This window comes from Cydia splendana, chromosome 22 (assembly GCF_910591565.1).
Source record: "Cydia splendana chromosome 22, ilCydSple1.2, whole genome shotgun sequence".
Classification (NCBI taxonomy): Eukaryota; Metazoa; Arthropoda; class Insecta; order Lepidoptera; family Tortricidae; genus Cydia; species Cydia splendana.
The window spans coordinates 3,752,648-3,771,840 of record NC_085981.1 but is presented as its reverse complement, the minus strand read 5'-3'; the positions used below and the strand labels follow the sequence as shown (position 1 = coordinate 3,771,840).

The 19,193-nt window shown below is 41.1% G+C and overlaps 1 protein-coding gene across 1 annotated transcript in view; it reads right to left on the bottom strand.

Moving 5' to 3' along the window:
• Positions 1-15,270: 15,270 nt before the first annotated feature.
• The window catches only part of LOC134801491 (uncharacterized), a 425,037-nt gene continuing 421,114 nt past the window's right edge, over positions 15,271-19,193 (bottom strand). Inside the window, exons 5-7 of the mRNA XM_063774101.1 lie at positions 18,390-18,571; positions 17,197-17,342; positions 15,271-15,446 (exon numbers count right to left, since the gene is read on the bottom strand). Of these exons, the coding sequence (XP_063630171.1) occupies positions 15,385-15,446; positions 17,197-17,342; positions 18,390-18,571 (390 nt within the window). The 3' untranslated portion in view covers positions 15,271-15,384. The remainder of the gene's footprint in view (positions 15,447-17,196; positions 17,343-18,389; positions 18,572-19,193) is intronic.

The window sequence follows — 19,193 nt, the reverse complement described above, 5'->3', positions numbered from 1 at the left end:
CATCCATCGGGTATTTACATAACAATAGTAAATAGATCTCTTTAGGATTCCACCTCTATGCGATGGATGAGATTGGTTTTTTGAGCGTATGTTCTAGAAAAAGTATTTGTTGAATAAATGACAATTGTTTTCTGTAACCTTTATCACACAATAGGCAAAACAAATTTTGAACATAGAAATGTATTCATAGATAACTTGGACGTAATTTTGCAAACGCGAACCAACCACACACTTCTGGACAATACAATAAAAGTTAAAGACTCATGTATAGTATGGATTTTCCCAAATGATTTTTATTTTTACGCCTAAAACCCTAATCTGTTAAACAAAACCCATTGTTTCTTTTATGACGAGCCCAAGCTTCCAACTTTGGTGCGTGGCAAAGCAACAATGCCGTTTAAAAAGCAACTGTATTGTGATAGTATTAAAGTTCAAATCTATGTAACAGCTCATTCGAGATAACACGTATATTTAAAAAGGTAATATGATTATATTTTTTGTAAAAAACAACTAGAACAAGGAAATTAAAATAACTAAATATTGTCTTCGGATACCGCGATAGTTACTCATGAAATAAAACTATTGAATCGGATACCCTTTGGGTACGGAGCCCGAACAAACACTTTAGAGGTTTGTTTAATTTATGATTGCTTTTACTGTAACTTAGATTTCTCCAGACGATTTAAACGTGTCTAGAAGTGCCTAGAAATATTCCTTAAGTACAACTTAATTTACATAATTAAACAACTTCATTAATATTAAATTTTCTTTGATCCTTTCGCTAATTGCCTGCTGGCATTTGATCGCTTGATGATTAGGCTATTTAAGGTTTTACAGTCGCCATCAGATATATCTGAGCGGCCAAGGTGCTCACAAATATCTGAACACGCCTCTATTGTCAGGGCGTTAGAGTGCTTGTTCAGATATTATGAACACCTTGGCCGCTCCGATATATCTGATGGCTGTTGTACAAGTTTATTAACAAATATTATTAGGAGCACAATATTTATTGATTTTTAACTTTTGCGCGAGAATATTCGACTTCGACCACGCTTTGTATCGACGTGGCTTGACTTGACAATGCATATATGTAGTATAGGAGGGTATACTTAGCGTAGCACCTGGCATGAAAGTTATTTTTTTTTTTTTTTTTTATTTACACAAAAGGTACATGCTCATAAACAAAATTTACAATATCGCCAAACTGTAACCAGTTTGTTGGCGAATGAAGCGCTCACTTAACTAATCGAATCATGCACCTAAACAAAACAATTAGTAACTTAAACAATGAAAAACAAACAATGAATGAAAACGGACCAAAGGGAAATATTAGCACTTATAGACCGACCGCTTAAATGAGTCCTCGCCTGCGCGGTACTACATACGGCTATATAGGACGACTAAGGGTAGCGGGGAAGGTGCGGGCGCCGTACGCCTGCCGCCCGCACCTTCCCCGCCACCCTTAGTCGTCCTACCCCGTCGCCCCCGTACCGCGCAGGCGAGGACTCATTTAAGCGGTCGGACTATAGTGGTACATATCCTAGTCATGTGCCGCTATAAGTGGCTGATTGATTGAAGTTTATTAAGCCGATGGAATTTGTTGATTAATTCATCCTGCAGTGGAGATCTTTCAGTTGACATTTAAGGTGTCGTTCGGATTCAGACAAACTGATATCGCTGCCCGGATTTTCAACATTTGCAGCAGCAATGCAATCAGCAGCAATTTCTCGCTGCCCTTGGGGCAGCAGTAACACTGGTGTAGTCTTAATATGATCTAGAGTAATGTGTTGCAATAAGGCAATATCGCGTCAACGGCACAGGTTATTGTCATATTTTTTTTATTTTTTATTTAGCCTATTAGTATGTCGCACTGCCGGGCAATAGGCCTCCCCTCTTTCCCGCCACTTGTCTCTGTGTAATGCACACTCCCGCCACTCCACACAGAATGTATCGAGGTCGTCCCGCCATCTCCGTTTGGGTCTTCATATGCATAATTATAATAATTTCATATCGAATTGAATTTCCGCAATTCGCATTCGATCCGTTACTTAAAAAATAATAACAGGTTTGAATGATTCACGCTTAGTTTCACTAGACTTATAATAAGGTTGGCTGAGGCGAACCTTTTTCGGTTAACTTCCTATTTTTTCCTAAAATTAATAAGTATTTTTCCTAATTAAAGTGCATTTTGTTGTGGACTGAAAATAAATTAATGTGTCCAATTTATTGTCCCGCATGCCATTGGTGTACCACCATCGGGTGATTCTGCAATTTTTATTTAAATAACTTAATCGAATATTGTGCTACCTAGGTACAGATTGGTATCCCCTTGTTAAAAAAACTTAGCAGACCCTTATTATATTTTGTCCCTCTCTAACAAAGGATAACGTTAAAATGACAGATACAGACTAACGATTAGCAAGGGCTTGTTAGGTATGACAGGCGTTTATGAATAACGCCATTATGTTTGTTAAACTCCTTAAAGTATTTTTCAAAGGAAGGGTATTAGACGTCATGAAAACGTATATGCACCTCTCTCATAATATACATACACCTCTCTAATAAACACACCCGGGGTTTTGGGGGCGGGACTGATTTCGTATAATAACATTGTTTTGACCTATCAATAGAGTGATTCTTGAGGATGTTTTAGGTGTATAATTTGTTAACACGTGCGAAGCCGGGACGGGTCGCTAGTTTATTCATAAAAATAGTACCTTTCTGTCATCCCCGCACCCAAAACCCCAGGGTATTCTTTAATAAAATGCAAAATAGATTTCTCTAAAGAGTACAATCATTTTGTTGACATCTCTAGTTATATGCAACTTGTAGGTACGATAATATAGAATCACCCCGTGCTCGTGAAATATTACCAACCAAAGTTGACGGCCAACCGCAGATTCCGTGTTTCATTTTGATGCAAATGTTGATATTTTTGTGCCGCCATTAGAGGGCGCTGGCGTCGAGCCAGGTTTCACAGACCGGTGAAGAGTACTGGCTAGTTAGAGTTTTAGTTACATAACCATACTGTTGATATACTAAGTAGGTAGCTAGAAGTTTTTAGAGCTGGTTTAGTTTGACTAAATTTTTTATAGGTAACGTTTTGTTCTAAAGCAACATCTGCGACTATACCTATAAGGTGGTGGTACTTAGTGCTCGACATGCTAATGCCCAATAGATGACACCCTGCTGTCACCTCTATTGACAATGACTTAAGTTTCAAGATGACAGATGACCTTAATCATGCTGAGATGAGACCATTTCGTGACACTATATCGCTACCTATGTTCTACTGTTTTGCATTTTCTCCTGTTTGTGCTTACGAATAAATTAGTTAAATGGACTTCAGATTTATTAAAGGTAAGATAAACATTATTAATTCAAAGTATTCAAACACATAGTAAGCTAGCAGATGAACCAAGACGCTTATGAGTTAGTAATACTTACGTTTTAGGGTTTTGTACCCTAAGGGTAAAAAAAACCGGACAAGTGCGAATTGGTCTCGCCCGCCGAGGATTCCGTACAGTTAGTACTAAAACTAAAACTCCACTATCCGTCTGTCTGTCTGTCACCAGGCTGTATCTCATGAACCGTGATAGCTAGACAGTTGAATTTTCACAGATGATGCAGGAGCAAGAGAGAGGGCAAGAGAATGATGAATGACACGGGTTTTGGCAGAACTGCTTTCCTATTGTAATGTGTTCGCATCAGTACTCATACTCATACTCATTTATTTATAATATTATTACATATTACACGTCACAATTTTATTTACATAAGATGAGATAAGTAAGACTACTAATGGGTAAAATGCGTAACGTTCTTGTTGTTTATTTCCAAACTAATTTAAAATTTTATCAAAGTCTGCACCCCAATCGTTCTGAGGCAAAAGGTTCTGCGGTTCATAGTTGTGAACTTGCGCAATATTCAGTTACACCGGAACTTTCTGGAAGATTATTGGACCGGATGATTTTGTTAGGAGTTGAAATACACAGTCGGCAACTGATAAACTATGCAGAAAAACTTGATCCAAATGTCTGCGAATAAGTCTTGCTTTCTTTTTCCCTTTGACATATCCAAACGTGTTTAAGATAATTAAATGTTTATTCTCTATAAATAAATAAATATTATAGGACATTTTTTTACACAAATTGACTAAGCCCCACGGTAAGCTCAAGAAAGCTTGTGTTGTGGGTACTCAGACAACGATATATATAATAGTTAAATACTTAAATACATTGAAAACAACCAGGACTCAGGAACAAATATCTGTATCATCATACAAATAAATGCCCGTACCAGGATTCGAACCCTGGACCACCGGCTTCATAGGCAGGGTCACTACCCACTAGGCCATACCGGTCGTCTAATACATAGGAAAAATATCTAAAAAGAGACGCATATGGATAAAGGAAACTATACCTTAATTCGTTCTGCGCCATGTTTGGTTCTAATAATCCACATCAAACTCTATTATAATTAACCATTTCTAGACACTTCGACTAGTTCCACTAGGTTTGTATACCCATGACTCTTTTTTCATAACACAACGCTATTCTTTTAGAATTTTTACAACTCATAATGTTAAGATATAGGTATTGCAAAACACCTAATGTCAAGAAAATTTTGCTCTCAAATATCCCTCAATTCACACTTATCGTAGTTTCCAGAGCTTTGAGCTAACTCGTATAAATACGTCGCACATTTAAACAATAACCGGATTCAAGCCACAGAGACTCCGTAATTGATAAGGCTCCAGCCAAAACAACACCATTTATCCGAATAACATTCCAAAACTAAACTTTTCCAATACAGACCCAGACCACACTTATCAGAGTATCGCTGACGCGCTCACCTCTGGCCGCCTTCCAGCTCTTTATAGTTGCACCCGAGCTCACGAATAACGACTCCCGATGACCCTAATGCCATCCAAACATGGAAAAATCTACCTTAAACCTAAAGGGAAAAGGATTCCCAAAAAGCACAACACAGAAAAATCTTAGCTGAAATACAAAGATACCTTTTAAGCTGATGCAAGCAATGTCGACGCTTATGATATAGGAATAGGAGGTGTGCTGATGCAAAACGAAAGAAGTTGTACTGTTTAAAATTGAATAAGAGAATTGGATCTCTGTTGAGTTATCGCGGGTAGTGAGTACGTAGTTTTTTTAGTTCCAAGTGTTTTAAATTTGACGACAAATTGTGCTGAAGACGATACGGCGGGCTTATGCAGACTCGTTACGGTTGTGCGATACTATTGTACTGGGGTAGCGGAGCGGAAGGCAGAGACAAAATTACTTCGTCAAGTGAGGGTATTATGTAAGTCGTTCGAACATTTTGTACTCCCGTCTTAGGAAACTCGTAAACAATTTGCTGGGATATTATTCGGAAGTGTATTATGTCTCCGCAGTTCATGTACAAGACTTATTGTTCTTCTTCTTGTAGATTAATGGTGTTCATTTCCGTTACCTGGGCACGATTAATTATGACATAACTTGACTATTCATGACGTATATGTATCTATAATTATACAATTTTAAATTAAAGTGTAAAAATAATTCTCCTGCTCATTATTTCTCTCAGGAAAGATTGTCACTAATGGAGCTATTTAAAATTAGCGCTTGAACGCGGTTTACTCCAGATCGGGGCGAATAATATTCCAAATTATTTTATACACAAGCACACTCACTTTGGCAGTAGAAAAAGCACGAAATTTAAATTTTCTATGGGAAGTTAACCTTTCGCGCTTACATCTTTTTAACTTGCCACCTTTTTTTACTGACAAAGTGTGTGTGCCAGAGTATAGAACTTTTTTTTAAACTCAAAGACTACTTGAGTGTTGCCTCCATGTTAAAGTAAGACCATCAGCTTAGCTTTTTTTTGAGTTATGAATTTAACCTCGTAAACCCAAGCCCATTTTTGCGCTTTTGAATTTGGAACTTTCTTTTATTTCTATAAGGGTTCAGAACTCTAATTGAATTTGTACTTTGTACAAGTACGCGGGGACTTATGAGGTTGCTATCACCATTATTCCCAGCACACAGGCCTTTTGTTCGGCACTATCTCAGATTTAGGCCAGACTTGGGCAAGAACATAATTCGAGCCTAAGTGACATCATCAGACAGTATTTTGCTCGCCGAAGGGTCTGATATAGTGACAATAAAAATGAAATGAGGCGGCAAATTCGGCGAGTGTCGCGGGCGGGATAATGCCGCCGGCGTAGGAAAGTACTTAAACAGCGAGTGCACTAATATAATATTTAATCATATTTACGTCGTATTCAAGTCAAACGATCCTTAAACGTACTATCTGTTATCAATAACGCTATCTATTATATAGATGCAATTATAAATCTACCCTGCCTATGTGTCACATAGGTAGAACTTTAGCATGAAAAAGTTAATTCTAGCAGTGATGTTCTTATATCTCTGCTAAAACTGTCACCCCAGTGCACCTACCATCTATGGGTCATGCCTACCTTTAGTGTTAAAGAAAACATTTAAACTTTTGTACTTGCAGGTCTCTTAACCCGCCAGCAATGCACTGAAACAAACAATAACGAGTTGCAAGTACATATTAATAGGATGATATGGATGCTGATATTCCAGCTAAATCGTCGCTGGATTAAGTAGCAGCAAGCAGTTAAGATCTATAGCTCCGTTAAAATGGTGAACGATCGCCCAGAAAAGTAAGCACTATAGTGCCTTTATACAAATACGAGATTATTAGGAATTAATTTGAATTCTGTACAACTGTAATACCTTTTTGACAGGTGCTTTATGTTAATGCTTATCGCAAGAAATTGAAATTGACTTAAGGTAGAAAATAAATCCAACATACAACTATCAAGTACCCAATCCAATGATAGGTACAAGTTGTACACCTATAGCCTTACCACGATTGTCTTAGCAATGTCATACTGACATATTCGCTAACGTCTGCGTAACGTACTTTCTATACATCTCGCTCGCACTAATATGCGAGTACAAGCGAGATGCATAGAAAGTAAGTTAAATACGCACACGCTAGCGAATATTTCAGTGTCAAACTGGTGGTAGCCGTAGGTACTTACTATATAAAACACAAATCGTTGATGTAGACTAATGTGGTGGTTCCTCTGTACGAAGTGCTGTGTTCTCGTTATCTGAAGAGCGGGGTGTCGTGTGGTATGAAATATGTCACGCGCACGCTTCTTTATTTGCCCTCGTGTAATTAAACGCGTAAAGTGAACATCAATGGCACCTTTACAAGTGAACATTCACGAGTAATTATTATGACAGACTTAGTTTCACTCCGTAGATTTCGTAGAACCGAAACGTGGCCACTTACTATGTGCCTCATAAGAAGGCTCAAAGTCACTCAAAGGGCAATGGGAAGGGCTATGCTTGGAGTCTCTCTGCGTGATCGCATCAGAAATGAGGCCATCCGCAGCAGAACCAAAGTAACCGATGTAGCCCTCCGAATCGCTAAACTTAAGTGGCAGTGCGCGGGGCACATTGCACGTAGAACCGATGGCCATTGGGGCGGAAAGGTTCTCGAGTGGCGACCACGTACCGGAAGGTGCAGCGTGGGTAGACCCCCCCCACAAGGTGGACTGATGACCTGGTAAAGGTCGCGGGAGTCCGCTGGATGCGGGTGGCGCAAGCGGTCATTGTGGCACTCTTTGGAGGATGATGATGATTTGTGTCCGCGGCCGGCAAAATGTCTCACATTGTCGCTTGCCATTTGCCATAAAGATGCTTTGACAGGTTATTCGTATAAAGATACAAGCAATCTCGTCCTTATGGTAGGCGACAAATTGGGACCTTTGACTGGACTTCTACACATTTATTCGGTTCAAATTTTGTCATTTAAACAATTCTCCCAGGCCCCAATTTCACCACGGTGACAGCACTGCGACAATTGTAAAATCACTGTTGCTGACGTCACAGGCATCCATGGGCTACGGTTACCGCTTACCATCGGGCGGGCCGTATTCCTGTTTGCCACCATCATTGTATTATTTAAAAAAACTTTATTATATAGGAAAAAAACAGATATTTCTTTTGCGAAGTTTCTGACAATTGTCAAGATTTAGAAGAATTGTAGGTAATTTTTGACAGGTAATGAGTTATATGTCGGAATTTCGTGACAATTGTAGTGTTTCTTGTGACAATTGTCATAAACTTAGCAAGAGAAATATCTGTTTTTTCTGATATAATAAAGTTTTTTTAAATAAAACAATGATGGTGGCAAACAGGAATACGGCCCGCCCGATGGTAAGCGGTAACCGTAGCCCATGGATGCCTGTGACGTCAGCAACAGTGATGTTTTACAATTGTCGCACCTGTCACCGTGGTGAAATTGGAGCCTGGTTGTATGATTTAGTGGAAATTCGGCGTATTTCCGTAATTCCGATGACAATATAATATGCATTACTATGCATTTCGTTCTCCATTCGTTCATCATTTTGTTCTATTCGTCTCTTGCACTATGAGATTTAGATAGGTACAATAATGGTATAAGTAGGTACCTACTTGATGCAATGATTGACTAAAATCTGTTTTTGTATAATTGAGTAACTAAATTATCTAAACATCCAAACTTTAACATTTTCATTATTAGCGGTAAATATACCTATGTAATTTTTTGTGAATGGGTAACACAACGGTGACTGATCTACATTGATGCGATATTTTCGTCATCTACTTTCTTTCCTACTAACCCTGTTTTTTGGGGGGGGGGGGGGGGGGGGGGGTCAATCAGCTTTGATTGACCTTAGAAACAATTGTGCCAACCGGCATCGCCTGAGACAAAAGTGTAAATACTCAATGCACTTACTTAGCCTACGAATACAAGTTCGAAAAAATTATACATTTTGAAAGGCTTTATCTCGGAAAATATTAGATGTACTGATACAATTCTAGTGTTTTATTGTAGCAAATTTTTCTACTTTAAAAACGCCCTAGGAAGTTACTATCAAAAACTAGTACTTTAGGGTTATAATCGCCCAAATCTAAAAAACATGCGGTTTCTTCGATTTTTGACAAAGTTGCGTTCGGCGCTCGAGGTCACAAACTTGGATTATTCATTGGGCCAACATCATAAACAAGTCTGCAAAAAATCAGAACTACCGGATTTGACGCAAACGCAAAATGTATAATTTTACTGTATTACTAGGTATGCCTAGGCCAGAGGGCTGGCCAGTATTTTGCTCAACGCATTAGCATTGCCATTCAACGTGGCAATGCGGCCAGCCTTCTGGGCACACTGCCCATCGGCAGTGACTTGGGGGACGGTTTTTATTTATAGGCCCTTTTTAAGTAGGAGGTTTTTTATTCTAAGTTTATTTATAGATAGTTTATATTATTATTTTTAAGCTTATTTAATGTTTTATGTTTAATTAATTGTGTTTCATTGCAATAAATACTGACACAGGTACTTTATTAATATTTAGTATAGGTACTTACACGCGAAAGTAACTCTGTCTAAACTCTAAGGAGTCTAAGGTAAAAATTGGTATGCAGATCATTTGAGGCCCAAGGAAGGATATACGATAGTTTTTATCACGGAAATCACCATTCCATGGAGATGAAGTCGCAAGCAAAAGCTGGCCTACAATATTGCAGATTATAATAACCTGCAATATTTTAAAATACTTAAGAATGTTTGTGTAGGTCCATTCTTCGTGTTGAACTAAATACTTTCTTTGTTCCTCATAAAAGCCTGTCTAGTTTGCGCCAAGGTTTACCTTGCAGACTTTTGTCCAGGGCTTACGAAGGGATTACTCGCTGACAGCCGAGCTAGTTCAGTAATTATGCATAATAGTTTGCGGTATAAGTATATTGTAATTACATACTTTTTAAAACTTAATAGTTTTTTATATTAAAGGAAAAATTCACCACTTACGCCAATACTCAAACATGCGACCTTTTGTAACGGAGCTACTGTCTCAGTTAACTGAGATACGGAATCTTTCCATTCCTTCATTTTCAAGTTCATGCCGGAAGAGGTGAATTTTTTCTTTAAAAAATATATTTAACTAGTATCGTTTACAGAAGTATCTGTTTTAAAAGAGAAATTCCCTCTCGCTGGTGGAATAAAGTCCCTATCGAAGTTTTCTCGAGGGGTTCCTATTATAGGGTTGTTGTGGCAAAACACAACCAACAACAACACAAACGCAACGTGCATCATATAATTCTTAGATTATTTCTTATTAATATTTACGTTAGGTCTATATTCGTTTTAGCGTTTACCATCAGGAGGCCTGCTGTCATGTTTTTTTCTCACAAACTTGGTGTACTTACAAGAAAAATGTCGAATATTAAACAATATTATAAAAATACAGCTCCTGCATTAAATCGATAATTTACTCGTAGTAAGGAAATTACCGACCTCATCAACCATTCAGCTCCCAAAACGGCCTGTTGTTAAAGACGCGTCACATTGCGCCGATATACGACTGCTGCCTGCCTTCTAGTTTTTGCCAAGTGCGTATAAAACCAGTATAATATGACCCTACCATAATTTTATTTACAGTAGTACATGTGGTGCTTCTTTACCGCCCTAGGGCGGCTTAGTGTAAATTTCATTCGATAGCGTGACATGCGTTCACGTTTGAGTTATGTCTATTTTTGTATGGGATTTCGACCAGCGCGCAGCGCGGGACGTTTTGGAAACTCATATCCCATACAAAATGACAATTAACGCGTACGTCACGTCATGTATCGAATACAATTTACACTAGGGGTACACTACAGACTTCGAGCAACACGGAAGGGAGGCGGCATTCGCACTATTTCCCCTCTGCCTAGGTACGAGATCAACTGATCTAGCTCGGGTAATAAAACTAGTTGCGCTCGGATTTTTCACTAGACCGAGTCCAGACGCGCACGTGAACACAGCAGCAGAAAAAATTCACAGATTTCGTGCCTCACACGACTATCGAGCACATTGGAAATGAATCTACGGAATTCGAAAAAATATTGTCGCTGAGCGACGAGAAAGTCTGGATAAGGAAAAAGTTACAAAATAAAACTACAACGTTGAATGAGAATACCATGTGCTCATCATGACGAATCGGGTGTCCAAAACAGCGTGTGCCTATGTTGCACCAAACCTGAGTTCCGCTAGGTACAACCAGGGTTCAGCATCAGCTCTATCTTGGGTACTACTCTCCTAAGTGCTCATCAAGACGAGTCGGATGACCAAAACAGCGTGTGCCTATGTTGCAACAAACCTGAGTTCCTTGAGGTACAGCCAGGGTTCAGCATCAGCTCTATCTTGGGTACTACTCTCCTAAGTGCTCATCGAGACGAGTCCGATGACCAAAACAGCGTGTGTTTATGTTGTATTAAACCCGAGCTCCACTGCCACTGCCTGGTACTGCCAGGGTTCAGCATCAGCTATCTGCTAGCAGCCGCCAGCAACATGCTGAGGTGAGACCATTTCGTGGCACTTTTTCTTTTTTATGTTTCTCTGTATAAGTTTTTATTTTGTGTTTCTCCCTCTCCCTCTCCCTCTCCCTCTCCCTCTCCCTCTCCCTCTCCCTCTCCCTCTCCCTCTCCCTCTCCCTCTCCCTCTCCCTCTCCCTCTCCCTCTCCCTCTCCTCTCCCTCTCCCTCTCCCTCTCCCTCTCCCTCTCCCTCTCCCTCTCCCTCTCCCTCTCCCTCTCCCTCTCCCTCTCCCTCTCCCTCTCCCTCTCCCTCTCCCTCTCCCTCTCCCTCTCCCTCTCCCTCTCCCTCTCCCTCTCCCTCTCCCTCTCCCTCTCCCTCTCCCTCTCCCTCTCCCTCTCCCTCTCCCTCTCCCTCTCCCTCTCCCTCTCCCTCTCCCTCTCCCTCTCCCTCTCCCTCTCCCTCTCCCTCTCCCTCTCCCTCTCCCTCTCCCTCTCCCTCTCCCTCTCCCTCTCCCTCTCCCTCTCCCTCTCCCTCTCCCTCTCCCTCTCCCTCTCCCTCTCCCTCTCCCTCTCCCTCTCCCTCTCCCTCTCCCTCTCCCTCTCCCTCTCCCTCTCCCTCTCCCTCTATCTCTATTTCTATTTCCACCACCACAAGAATGCATAGATTGTCGAATAGTGCGTTATCTACGCCCGTCTCAAACAGGATAGATAGAGTTAGACCAAGAAAAATCTGCAGCGATTTTGAAAGCCCACGCAGTGCAAGTGTTATTCTGCCGTCATAATCCCGATAATTCACAACAAACACCGATAACGAACTCTGCGAAACATGAAGTCATAAATGTCCTGTGAAAAATGTCGTTCTAACTTTTTGACTATTTTAAGGTTAGGCTACAGGGCAAACCCTTAACCCGATCGTCTTTGTTTTAGGCTCAAATTGTAGGTGACTAAATTGTCCAGAGCCGTTTTTCTCAAATTTTTGATATCATTCTTCGTTTCCAAATTATCGAGCACCAAAATCAAAAATTCGGAAAAAATTGAATTTTATTTTCACTATTTCGACCATAACTTTTTTTGTTTTTGACTTTCTCGAATAATTATTTTTGCACCTTACAGCTCTCGTGATTATGCGTCTTTTGAGCCTAATTTTTAATATCATATCTTCACAACTTTCCGTGATATAAGGGGATCGCACTTTTTCGTGAAATCGGACCGTATACTGGAGCGAACGAAAAGACATTTCCAATGTCAAAATGCCTAATTGCTTGGTTTTTTGTCGTAATAAGAGGTCGGAGACATCAAATTTATAAAAAGACGGTGTTACATTTCATATGTAATATTTGTTTTTTCATATCATACGTTTAATTACATTTAAACACAATTATTATATTTTAGTCTCATGTAATTGTTGGATTTATCGATTTTGCTCGCCCAGTACAAATTCCGGATCAGTCGAGCGACAAATCCGACTTCTCATCTGTCAGAATACAATAAAATACTTTGACGAAAATGTGTTAGTGTACGTGTTGTGACACTTGTGACTCGTCCGTACACAAAAAGAGATCGAGGTTTGCAAGATTTGTCTTTGACGTGTGTTTTTTCTATGTATTTGTGTCGTCATTACAGATTGGATTTTGTATGTAAGTGTGTGAGAAGTGCGACTGTGTGCACCTTTCCCACCGCAAAAAATGGCAGAAAGATTTGTACGGTAAGATATCGATATGTCGGAAGCCGGTGTTGCTCGAAGACTACAGAGCTCAATATCAAAGAGAGATTATCGTGCAACTGTGAATCCTCAAATTCTTTGGACACATCACTCGTAACGAGGACTCCATGGAACGCTTGGTGGAGCAAGGGAGAGTCGAGGGCAAAAGATCTCGTAGCCGCTCCCCATCTCGATGGACATACCTCATTAAGTTCATCACAGGAAATACAGTCGACGATTGCTCCCACTCCACCAAAAACAGAGCCACATGGCGACGGATCGCAAGAGCTGCGGTGGCGCAGAAATCGACCGTGACATGACCACGACCACTCTGTCAAAAGTGCACGACTAAGAAGAAGAACACTACAGAGCTCAAACTTACATTGGCTCGAGGCGATGTAGAAAGCGATGGTAACCACGGTGTACTTTTACGATGATCTGCCGCTTATGGGTCGTAAAGAGGCCCTTAATCGCGGTGTTGCCATCGTGTGTGTTGTATGGGCGGGTTGAGCGGTAATTTTGCTGACTTGGATTTTTTCAATAGGAAATCTGTGGTATATAGCAATTGATATTATGTAGCACATAGCGAACTAGAATTTCAAAATAAAGGTCTAACTAAATATAAGAAATTGTAATGTTTAGGAATGAATTTACGTTTAGGTAACGCTCAACTTTCGGTTGCAACGACTACTCAGCCACAGTATAATAAAGAGTACTAACGTACAGTATGGACACTCCCTGCCTCCCGTTGAAAGTGGCTCCCACCCGCTCTCGGTTACCTCTCAGTTACCGGCTGGCAAGGACGCGACGACGCGGTGCGCAGAGCGGAGGCCACGTAAAATATTAAACAAATTTACAAATATTTTTGCAATGGGCGTGTGTTGTGCTGTGTACGGTTGTTTAAGTTTTAAAAACGACAAAACTAAAAGAAAGTTCTACAGATTCCCATTGGATGAATCAAGGCAAGTACATACCCAGTTATTTTTAAAGTGTTTTATGTTTTAGTAGAATACCAACTTACAACAGGTATATATGTTTAGTATTTCTTTTACCCTATCTGTTTTAGACCTAAACCTATCAGATCACACTGAAAACATCACAATATCTATATGAACAAAAAATCATGTTTTCAACTTACGTAATATTTTGGTGGCCTGAATTTCCTTACAAAAATTTTGTTAAGTACTTCGTTTATACTGATTCAAAATAGGAAACTATTGTATAAATCGAGCTTCGATACCCACCTTACAACATAATACGATTCTTATTTCTTCCTAATTCGCGCAATGAGTTTTGAGTCATTGAGGTCATCGAACTTGACAACAAAATGGCGGGAACCCTAGCCCGTCTTATCTCACACACGCATGGTACGCGTTCACCCACACGAGCTTAGACTGTGTGCGTAGGAACGCGTTTGTTTCATACATTTGACCGCCAGTGTCCGGGGTGTGACTCAGCTCCTCTGCACTGCCACCATGAGTTGGCATTTGACTGCCAACTCATAGTAGCCGTGCAAAGGAGCTGCCAAGGCTCAACCCTTGGCAGACGCGGCAAAATATGAATGTGGAGGCTGGCAGACGTGGCCATTTTATTTACCTCCGCTGCGGAAATTTAGCACACGAAGGGTTATAGATATGATCTGTCAGAGTCAAAACTGACATTCCTGGATAAAGAACTCTCACTTTTGACACTGGCAGCTCATATCTAAAACAAATCCAAATCAAATTTATAACCTGTTATAACAATCAGAAGCCTCCAAGGCTCTGATTTTATAATCCTATTTAGAAATGACAGAGCTCCGCAATCGCATGAAAGTCAAAATCGCAGAAATCCACGCGCGGCGCGAAATCGCAGAGCTGGTGGACCACCCCATGAGTCAAGACACGTCTGTGATCGATGCGGCAAGAAATGCCGATCGGCTATTGCTCTATATCAGCGGTTCTCAATCTTCTTTTTTTGACGGAACCCTTTTGGAAAGCGAAATACTTGATGGAACCCTACAATGGCGGTGGCGGCATAGTAAAATTCTTCGGGGCGACTAAAGCATAGTGTTCTAAAGTCTATACAGTCATCGCAGTCAATGTAGGCTGTAGACTGGCTACCTCCTCAAAATACCTTCTTTAGTCGCTGCAACTATCATCTGCAAAGATGCTGTGGCCAATGATATGATGGGTTTAGAAATAAAAACAACAATATAGTAACTAATGAATTTATTTACATATTCACATATAATCTGCAACATTGACGTATATATTATCTTAAGTATTATGTGTCTATCACAACATTCAGTTTGGGGGGTGCGTGCGCGATCATAACACGTGATAGGCGCAGGCGCAGGCCGCGAGGGTGAGGCTGAGGGCGGGGGCGGCACCTGCGGGGAGAAACTTGGTTTAAGGCATAGTCTAATAGCCGTAACACCAAGGTCATTGTGGGACGCACCAATAAGTAAGTGGGAGAAAGAAATATCGCTTTCTCCCTCTTACTTATGGGTGCGTCCCACAATGACCTTGGTGCGGTGCGGTAGTGTGTTACGGCTATAATAAAACATGGTCTTCTCTTCCCAGAGTGACACAAGCCTACGTCACAATAACATTGCCACTTTATATAGCGCTATCGCATATTATCATATAGCGCTGTCGCATGATGACATAGGCTTGTAGTGTCAGTCACGTGACCACGAAAAGACGGGAAGAGAGTACCAGGCGGAGTATATTATTATACCATGGTTTAAGGGCTGATTAAGACGGCGCGCGAACTTGCATGCGATTTTAGTTACATTGCGGACTGTTGGTTACGTCAAATTCAACCGACCGATCAAAACCCGCAATGTAATGAAACTCGCATGCGAGTTATCGCATCGTCTAAATGAGCCCTAACGCATTCACTGTCAGGGGGCGTGCCCTAGGAACAAACCTGTATGACGGTGGACGCACATGTGCGTCGGGGGCAGTGAATGTGTTAAAATTCACTGCGATCGTGGCCCAAAAATGAACTCGCCGGAAGATCAGCGCTGACTCTCAGGTCAGCATTAAGGCCTGCCCAGACGGGGACAATTTTTTACCAATCTGATTCAATTGTCCGATCAAATCAGGCCGTGCGGACGCAAACGTCAATTTGGCTCGCCGAATTCGACTGCCGATTACCGATAAAATGGGGTGCGGACGCAAGAATACCAATTTGTGACGTTAGTATTCGCGTTTGAGGGCATTTTTTTTATTTAGAGCGCTCAAATATCACCATAAATCTAAAATTGAAAGTAGCCATATTGGCGTTTGCGTCCGCACCACCTGATGTGATCGGACAATTTAATCAGATTAAGGAAAAATTGTTCCCGTCTGGACAGGCCTTTATGCTAAGTCCAGCCCATTTCGTGGTAAACAATATGTAATTATGTATGTTTTAAACCTTAATGTTACTTTTGTATGTACACTAAGTTTATCACGAGAAAATAAATTATTTATGTATTATGATTTACTTCATCCACGACCACAGATTGGCTTAGCACAGGAGTGCCGCGACAGTATCTCGCCCGCGAGATAGACTACCGGTCTGTCTTAATACTGTAACGGCCCATTTCGAACAATGCATATATATAAGATGTCACACCGATACGCTACTGATCTGTCAGTATCAAAAGTGACGTTTTTGGCTGAAGAAATGTCACTTTTGTCATGTTATAAATAGTTGGAGTGGTCGTCAGTAACAGAGGTCGGGCGGGGCGCGTCCTCTCGCACGGTCACTCTTTCGGACTGGCGCACGTAGATGTCCAGTACGATGGACACGCAACTAAGGAAACAATTTAATTTAGATAGACTATTTGGTTACGGGTAACCTGGGGGTCCCCAGAATTCTCGCCAGTAACAGGGGCGAGGCGTGGCGCATTTCCCACCTTCACTCTGTTCTGCGCGCGTAGATGTCCAGTATGATGGACACGCGTAACTCAAGAAACAATTAAAGTTATGTAGAGTACTTATTTGGTTACCCGTAGAATCTTCGCCAGTAACAGGGGCGAGGAGTGTGGCGTATTCCCCCACCGTCACTCTGACCTGTGCGCGTATATGTCCAGTATGACGGATACGCAATAGTACAAGAAACAATTAAAGTTAGATGTTTTTGGTTACCCGCAGAATCCTCGCCAGTGACAGAGGCGGGACGTGGCGCGTCCTCTCGCACGGTCACTCTCTCGGACTGGCGCGCGTAGATGTCCAGTATGGTGGACACACAGCCGAGCTCAAACTGGCCGCTAGGCGGCGGCACCAACGTGTACCTGATAAACGCAATAACTCTTTAAAAACGTGTCAACATCTCTAAAAACATCGTTCATCTTATCATCAAAGAAGTCCAAATGGTATTTAATAACATTTTGTTAATTGTAAAGATCAACCCTTGACGAAAGTAATCAATACGGCGGTATAAAATACAGAACAGAAAATTGCCAGGCACAAAGTTTTCTACATTCTGTGAAAAATCAAAAGCCACGCAGTAAATAACCATAGAGTAGTTATTATAAAGGAGTACCTATGTATTTACCATGTATTTACGCTATTAAAACGCGTTGCGACGTGATATATCAACAACCGATGTGGAGTATACTCGTACAGTAAAATATACGGGTTGTATAAAGTGTCAAATCCCCATAGTTAGGTGTTTTGGAGGCAAAAGGTAAATACCAGTGCTAGTGATTAATTAAATATCGTCTTAAGTGTTATCGATATCCACAGCAAGCAACTTCTAAATAGTAATAACAAATGTAATGAATGAATGTGTGTTTCGCACTGGCGGCCTAGCTTAGTGTCTCTCTATCACTCTTCCATATTAGTGTGACTGTGACAGTTGCGTTTAATTCGCTACGGAGCGCTAGCGATTGGCATGTTGTCTACAGGACCTGGTGCGTTTCCAACACAACTCCTATCACACTAATCTCCAGCTGGCTTCCAGCTTCATGAAATCTTAAGATTAAACACCAGCGGCGCTATCATGGTCGCATATTTATCTCTTGTGATGTCATGCGTCACTTTCGCACTTACTACATACTTGTTAGAACGTGACAAGCATGATGACAGGTATTAAAAAACCGACCATCCCGGCCCGGCCCGAAAAACCGGCCCTCTTCTTCTTCCTCGATTTCTCGTGACTGAGGGTCGTGACCACAGGAGGTCGTTATTTTGTGCACCCAGGCTCTCCATTCTGCACGATTTTCTGCCTTCCTAATAATAGGAGCCTGTGTAGATCCCTGGCAGGCCTTCTTTACAGTGTCCACCCAACGGATCTTAGCCCTACAGGTCGTTAACAAGAAGTTATACGCTAGACTCACTTGGCTACACTATGGTTCTTGCTAGGCTCCTCATGGTGGTAGGCCCTGGCCAGGCTGTTGCTGGTGTATGTCAGGCCAACTCGGTACTGCTCCGTCTCCAAAACTGTTATCTCCAGCTGGCTCGACGCTCCACGTTCGGTGAAATCCAACTCCGATACAGGATCCGCGACCGTTTCTGCGATCTGCAGGCAAAGAATTCATGAATTTTAGTAGAGATCCAACGGATCGTTATTTGGCCGGATACCGGATCCCGAATATTAAAATAATGGCTGGATAGGCCGGATACCGCATAGTAACCGAATATCCGGTGCATCTCTAAATTTTAGTACGCTTTTGACGAAACCACTGAATAAATAATAGTACTAGGTACAGAAGGTTCACTCTCTAACAAAACGCGTCTATTACGACAGATATGACCAGAAGGTGGCGCAAACGCGAGCAGGCGTCCGTTTTACGACGGGTGATCGGTGATCACCTGATGCTTTCTATAGAAAATAGAGTGTCGGAGACCTTTCTAGCGTGAGTCATTGAAAACCTGATTAAATTTTTTGCCGTTAAATCGAAACACTTCGTCTTAGATTTTACATAGGTACCTATTTGATAGATCTTTGTTTTTTTTTCATCTATCTGTCGATCATTGATTGAGGTACCTATACGTAATACCTATTAATTTAGAATAGAATAGAATAGGTATTTAGGTATAGGTACCTACGTTATCATTTATATTAAAGCATTGACACTGACGGCTTATTAACCAGACAATACAGATCATTACAGTCCCAGTTTCTGATACTTATCAGTGTA